This window comes from Littorina saxatilis, linkage group LG14 (assembly GCF_037325665.1).
Source record: "Littorina saxatilis isolate snail1 linkage group LG14, US_GU_Lsax_2.0, whole genome shotgun sequence".
In the NCBI taxonomy this organism is placed as follows: domain Eukaryota; kingdom Metazoa; phylum Mollusca; class Gastropoda; order Littorinimorpha; family Littorinidae; genus Littorina; species Littorina saxatilis.
The window spans coordinates 39,545,842-39,553,509 of record NC_090258.1 but is presented as its reverse complement, the minus strand read 5'-3'; the positions used below and the strand labels follow the sequence as shown (position 1 = coordinate 39,553,509).

Genomic DNA, 7,668 nt, shown 5'->3' with positions numbered 1-7,668 from the left:
GTAACAAGCTATCAATTTATCATTTAGATTTTAAAAGTTAGGTCTAGCGCCAGAACGCACCGTCCGATATTGTTATCAGACAATCCGCAAAATTAATTCTTTGAAAATTGCTCGCTCTTTACGCAGGGCACCTAGGATGTTTAAAAGCGGTGCGTGTGTAAATGGAAGGGTGTTTGTACTGTGTGTAAAAACCTGACAGTATCTGTGATGGTTTACGGGAGGCTTACTGTGCCTTTAATATAAGTGTCGGTCGGCCTCTGACGTCACACGGCTAACAAAAATTAAAAAGGAATCTAGTGATCAATGGACACAGTGTGTTGGTTCCTGTGTGATGGCAGCTTAACGCCTGAACTTACCTGTTATTACTTTCACTAAACATTATTTTTACACGCTACAGGTGTGCTCGGTGACAACGAACGATGGATAGTTCAGTAGACGAACTGAACATGAAGGATTACAACGAGAAGAAGAGGGTGCTCTCAGCCAAGGATTCTTCACACATGCCCTCGGAGCAGGAGGAGAGCGAATCACCAGCCGTGCGTGACCTCCTTGTCTACTATGCCCGACATTCAACCATGCATGGCATCCCTTCCATTGTCGGGTCAAGGTTGTACAAGGGTCGAAGGTCAGTTGATGTGTATTCCTCCGCTGTTATCTTTCTTTCAGTCTGTCTTATTTTTTAGCCATATGGTTTTGTGGTTGTATTTTGTTTACTTTGTGTGCGTATGTGTGTGTGTGTGTGTGTGTGTGTGTGTGTGTGTGTGTGTGTATGTGTGTGTGAGTGCAGTGTGTGTGTGTGTGCAGTGTGTGCGTTTGGGGGTGGGTGGTTTCTGAATTGGCCGTTTGTGTGTGTGTTTGTGTGTTTGTGTGTGTTTGTGTGTTTGTGTGTGTGTGTATGTGTGTATATGTGTGTGTTTGTGTGCGTGTGTGTATGAGTGTGTGTGTGTGTATGAGTGTGTATGAGTGTGTATGTGTGTGTGTGCGTGCGCGCGAGTGTGTATGTGTGTGTATGTATGTATGTATGTATACATGTATGTATGTGTGTGTGTGTGTGTGTGTGTGTGTGTGTGTGTGTGTGTGTGTGTGTGTGTGTGTGTGTGTGTGCGTGTGTGTGTGAGTGTGTGTGTGTGTAAATCTATTACTCCGATGTATCGGATGTTTCTTATCTTTTCTCAACGTGTCTTTGTTCTATTCTTTTCGTTCCTTTCCTTTCCATAATGTCAACGGGGACAACTTTTGATTGGTTCCTTGGGCGGACATTAAAGTGTATGTGTGTATGTGTGTGTGTATGAGTGTGTGTGTGTGTTCGAATGTCTTTTTCAACTCAGTGAGTCATCCACAAATCTTCACGCTTCTCCAATTTGTCAACGAGTTTTGTTCATCAGCTACACAACGCCGTGTTGAATTTATCGTTATTTGTTTGCATTTGACACTCACACGGCCGTCTCACACAATTGAGCTTTTAGCGTACGTTGCAATGAGTGCAAATTGTAGGCAACCAAGGGCAGAGTATTATGTGTGTGTGTGTGTGTGTGTGTGTGTGTGTGTGTGTGTGTGTGTGTGTGTGTGTGTGTGTGTGTGTGTGTGTGTGTGTGTGTGTGAGTGTGTGTGTGTGGCGTTCACTCTTTCTATTTACGAGTACCACCATTCAGAGAAACAAAATCATTCCAGTTGTGCGCTTCATTCTGGAAACGAAGAACCTCAGTTTCATGAGTTTGTAGGCCTATCTCTTTTCCACGTCGAATTTAGGTCTGCCTGGATTCCGTTAGAAGATTCTAATGATGAAAATATTGCATTGCACTTTCTCTGAACCGCTTGACAATATCTTGAACTGGGTGAAAATAGCTGCAGTGAGCTGAATCAAATTTTGAGATCAATAATGATTGTAGTTCGCCGTCCCTTTATGTGAGAGAAGTTGGGTTTTTTCTTACGTAAATGAAGCCATAAAATTGGACCTTAAGTGCTATGTTTCGTGCAGAGAATCAATCGTTGAAGTTGTACATAGCCGCTTCACGCGTGCTTTTTTTCCAGTTTGGCCTGTGTTTTGTTTTCAACAGCTACTCTGATCTATTCAAGGTATCTACCAACCTCCGCTTATAACAGCCAGGTGGTCTCTGTGGCGTCCAAGTGCGTAACACTGATTCCTTCACTTACTCCCCATTATCAGACGTTTCGTCGGATTGCACACACTGACTCAGTATTTTCTCAATTGGATGTGGGAAGAGCCAGACACAGGCCAGGAAGCATTCAAATGAGACGCCGAGACAGAGGTTGTTATAACATGTCTGTATTAACAGACCAGAAGGCAGTGTAGTTCTCTCCTCAATGCAGAACAAAACCACACGTACACAGATGCATCTCACGCCGAAGTTATGCAGAACCGTTTAACACAATGCCGATGTGAAAGTATGAAGTGTCTGCCTGTGTCAAAGTCCAGCGGACTTTGGTTCCTATGAAAATGTGTCCATGGACTTCCTGTCCTCCATAAATAAGTCCCTTGATACTATTTCCTAGGGAAAAGAGTCCTACTTGCTAGGCTGGACAGTCCGTGAAAGGAAAAGATGGCCCCAAGGACTCAAAGTCCGACCCTTAAAAATAGGCTGGAACTTTCTGAGTCCCCTCGAAGCCTAGGAAACATGTCCGGCTGTGGACTATCGTTCCTAGAATCGGAACTTTTACCAGCGGACAATTGTTTCCTATTACACCGGTCTTCCATGAGTCAAATCGCTGATGTAAAATCAGCTATATAAACACGGTTCGTTTAGTTAGGCAAATCAGTCCAGGAAAGTCCACATGCTGAAGCCGCAGACTTCACACAAACACAACAGGACAGTCTCTGAATTGAACACTGTTGTCACACCCCTTGGCACACACACAGACCACAAATCGTTCATCACGTCACAAAATCACAGGTCAACTGACCCACGCTATCTGGATTGAGCGCGCGCATCCTTTAAAATGAGCCAATCAACACTAGGAGGTAAAGAATTGACCAATCCAGGTGCAGCATCCACAGAAACATGTACAACGCCACAGGCATAACAAAGACATACACGTCAGCGCGTCAAGGGAGGTAATGGGGACAGGGACTGAAAGAGAAGAATAATACGATCGTTGTGAAATATCCACACGGCTACAAGGAACACAGCGCGGTGATCAAACTCTGTATCTGTCTGTCCCTGTTTCTCTCTCTCTCAGTCTCTGTCTCTGTGTCTCTGTTTCTCTGTGTCTCTCTTTCTTTCTCTCTCTCTCTCTCTCTCTCTCTCTCTCTCTCTCTCTCTCTCTCTCTTCTGGGTCTCTTTCTTTCTCTCTCTCTCTCGTTCTCTCTCTCTCTCCCTCTCTCTCCCCCCCTCTCTCTCTCTCTCCCTCTCTTTCTCTCTTTAACTTTGTCTCTTTCCCTCTCTCTACCTCTATCTGCCTTTTTCTCTCCGGCTCTGTCTCTCTTTCTCTCTGTGTCTCTGTCTCTCTTTGTCTCTCTGTCTCTCTCTAACTTCTATTTCTTCTTGTTATTAATCGAGTTACCCTCAATGGGCGAGGGCCGGACGAAAAAAAGCATGTATTTAGCTATTCTGATGAACACGTGGGGGAATTCGGGGGCTGTGATTGGATGGTCTCTTCCGATCATCAAAGCATAATGCGGCGGAAGTCGGCCATTTTACTCAATATCCAAAAGCATATTGTTGATAACAAAGACGCATGGTTCCGGTTTCTTCCACGTGTATAAAGTACACGCATACCTCGCCAGGTTTGTTTCTGTGACTAGTCGACAGACGATGCCATTTGCTTTGTGTGTGTTTTTGTTGTTGCTTACTGTACATGACATACATTACGTGTACAATCCAGTTCTTTAACAGGCAACAAACCTTGCAAATTTCCAGAAGCTGCAATCTGAAGCGACCTATCTCTGATTCTAGCAGACGATCTCTCCAATGTTTAACACAAAATCAGCAAACTCTCCTGTCACATAGAACGTCCATTGTATAGTGCAATGTTGAAATGAAGTTACCGGTCTGAAACATTTAGTCGTTTCTTCTGAGACAATCCTTGTTCTCTTATCATCTACAGATTTACCGCAGTCTTCACCACGCGAATTCCCAACAGAAGTCAGACTTTCGAACATACAATATACGTAGGCAAGCATGATACGTCATGACGTCATATGATTCCTAGCATATTGACGTAATGCTAAACATCCGGTTATCTCGAGTTTTCTCCGTAATACATGTCCGTGGGTTTTTCAATGTTCGGTTATTTCCGTGGCTTCATGCGGAAAGGGAACCGTCGTCTGCAATTAGCGACATGGACCATTCTGGTACTTGTTACTGACAAAAACATGATTTTAACACAGCATTTAATGTCAGAATAGCTATATAAACGCTATTGTGTTTTCATCGTAGCAATAGGGTCCGATATTTAGACTCGAACAAGTATAATGCGACTCGTCTTCGACTCGTCGGCATTATACTTGTCTCGTCTAAATATCGGGCCCTATTGCTACGCTGAAAACACAATAGCTGGTAATACTTTGCTTATTCTGTTACCCTCGATAAATAAATAAAGTTCAAAGTTCTCTGTCTGTCTGTCTGTCTGTCTGTCTGTCTGTCTGTCTGTCTGTCTGTCTGTCTGTCTCTCTCTCTCTCTCATCTCTCTCTCTCTCTCTCTCTCTGTGTAAAATCTCTCTCTCTCTCTCTCTCTCTCTCTCTCTCTCTCTCTCTCTCTCTCTCTCTCTCTCTCTCTCTCTCTCTCTCTTCCATATAACCCTACTACTCTGACAACCCCCAACACCACCACCACCACAATAACAACAACAACAACAACAATAACTCCACCACCACCACCACCACCACCAACAACAACAACAGCAACAGCAGCAGCAGCAGCGGCAGGAGCAGCAACAGTAGACGCGAAATGATGTGTGAGAAGAACTTGACGATGTGAAACCAAAGAGTGATTGCAATTCTGGAAACCACTGACACACACGCCAATCTCAACTTAACGGTTGGACGTGAGAGGGTTAAAATTGTATCAGATATATTGTTGTGCGCTTTATTTGAGCTTTTCCTTTTAGGCCGTTGGTTTTCAAGGGAACAAAGTGATCACGTTCTATTTTGTTCACTCAGAGTAATATGTTTGAAACGAGTTGAACAAGATCAGTATACTGTTGCACTGATCGTTGATAGGATTTTTTCCACTTCTTCTTCAGAAATCATAGGATTTGAAATCATTGTTCAGGTCCAAAGTGGTGGCGGAGTGAAATGACAAGCTTACAAACGCAACTGATATGGCACAAATGTAGGACAATTTTGGAATCGCTTCTAGAGATGAAAAAGCTGTGACGATGATGGGAAACTGTCGTAACCTATTGTCGGTTCAGTGTGCTTGTCATCCGCACATGATGACATCACACGGTCACGTGCACCAATAGAAACAGACCTGGGGAATATCTGTCATGGGGGTAATGTTAGAACCTGTCTCGAAGTGAAATGTGATTTCTGTGTTCTGTTTTTTGGTTGTGATTTTGTGTTTTCTATCATGTTTTAAATTTAAAGGGACACGCGTAACCTTAAAACGGTCTCCAATGGCCCCCACACTAATGTTTGTTGATATAAATATCCACGCACAGGGGAAAATATAAACATTCATGTTTGAACGTTCACGCTGTGTTTGGGCAATATTTGAAGTGGTGTGATTTATCTAAGCACTTGTTCGTGTCTGAGATTGGTGAATCTTGCACGCATGGTCTGGGTGCCTGTCTCTGTCTCTGAATCTCAAGCGCACTTGCCTCGGAAGCGAGAGGTTGCGAGTTCGACCCTGGGTCAGGGCGTTAGCAATTTTCTTCCCCCTTTCCTAACCTAGGTGGTGGGTTCAAGTGCTAGTCTTTTGGATGAGACAAAAAACCGAGGTCCCTTCGTGTACACTACATTGGGGTGTGCACGTTAAAGATCCCACGATTGACAAAAGGGTCTTTCCTGGCAAAATTGTTTAGGCTTAAGATAACATGTCTGTGTCTTTCGCTTAAGATATAAATGTCCACCAAATACCCGTGTGACTTGGAATAATAGGCCCTTGAAAGGTAAATATGCGCGGGAATGGCAGCGATCTACTGGCCCAAAAAATTCCATCTCACACGGCATTCTATAAAGGGCCTAGAGCCATAGGGTTAGGCATTTAAAAATATCCAGTTATTATTATTATTATTATTATTATTATTTTGAGAGAGATCAGAATGTGTGTGTGTGTGTGTGTGTGTGTGTGTGTGTGTGTGTGTGTGTGTGTGTGTGTGTGTGTGTGTGTGTGTGTGTGTGTGTGTGTGTGTGCAAATTTCCCTGGCGAATCTCAATTGAGGGACGTTCCAAAAAGTCCATTTCTTTTTCGAAGGGTAAGGGTGCGATAAAGTGGACAGAATGTCACCTATACGTCCACCGGAAGAGAATTAGGAATAAGGGGCGATTGGTTTGGGGCCGATGACTCCTTTATGTGATCGGTTTTGTTTTCATCGTTGTCCTCCGAGGGTACTGAACTGAATCGTGTGAGAGAAAAAAAAGAAAAAAGTCAAAAATTAAAAATAACTTGAGGAAGAAAGTCGCTAATTCACTTCAATGCCTGTTATTCTCTCAGGTGCCAGGAGAATGGTTCCGTATAACTCTCACCTACTCTATTGCACATGTCGTATGCATTTTGAGCGCTTACTTCCATTTGTTTATCAGTAGTGTGAAATAAAAGTCCCAAATTCAAGACAGATGTTTTAATGTATCCAAGTTTGAAGATGAAAAGAATTAATTATTCCTGTTGTGTCACCTAAAGCAAAATGGGTGGTAAAAAGCTGTCATTTGGACATGACATTCTGTTTTTACACCTGGGAGATTAGCTGGGACACTAACTGTTGACAGGAAGATGAGCAAATCCAAAAACAAAGAGACTGCCAACGTTCCAAAATTCAGAATCAAAAAACAAGGAAGGTAGGTTGTTGGAACGTTTGTTATTGACAAAACAAATGTATGAAATAACAAATATAAACAAGTGAATGTATTGTTTTGTCAATAACAAACGTTCCAACAACCTACCTTTCTTGTTTTTTGATTTTGTTGACAGGAAGAGAAATTGTAAACAAGAGGTTATACTAAGAGGACGTGACTAAGACTTTCCTGTTGGCATAAAAAAGATACTGTATGTCTGACTTTATACCAAGAAATAACACAGCTATAGCTTTATGTTTAAGGGAAGATATAGTGTGCACCTTACTCTTCAGCAGAATGACACAGTTATACAAGGCATTGTTGACAGCAGGAGATATTGTAAACCTTACTTTATGGCAGAAAGACACAGTTGTACAAGGTATTGTTGACAGCAAGATATAGTGTAAACCTTACTTTATGGCAGAAAGACACAGTTGTACAAGGTATTGTTGACAGCAAAACATATTGTAAACCTTATCAGTATCCTTAACTTCGATCACTTAATACGAACAAGATAAAGCTTTGAAACCTACTGTTGGGGAAGATAGATACCGTAACCCTTACGTTATACCGACTAGACATGTTGCTATTAAACGCGCCGTTGGCAAAAAAAGATACTGTAGTCCCACTTTGTCACTAAGTTTTCCAAGAAGACCTGTCTTAAAGTAATTACTGTGAACGAAAAAGAGATTGTTTGTTTGTTTGTTCGTTC

The 7,668-nt window shown here is 42.5% G+C and overlaps 1 protein-coding gene across 1 annotated transcript in view; it reads left to right on the top strand.

The window, feature by feature from the left end:
- Window positions 1-397: 397 nt before the first annotated feature.
- LOC138947744 (acid-sensing ion channel 5-like) overlaps window positions 398-7,668 on the top strand; it is a gene marked incomplete at its 5' end in the record, with an annotated part of 69,537 nt that continues 62,266 nt past the window's right edge. Inside the window, 1 exon segment of the mRNA XM_070319293.1 lies at window positions 398-625. Within this exon segment, the coding sequence (XP_070175394.1) occupies window positions 420-625 (206 nt within the window).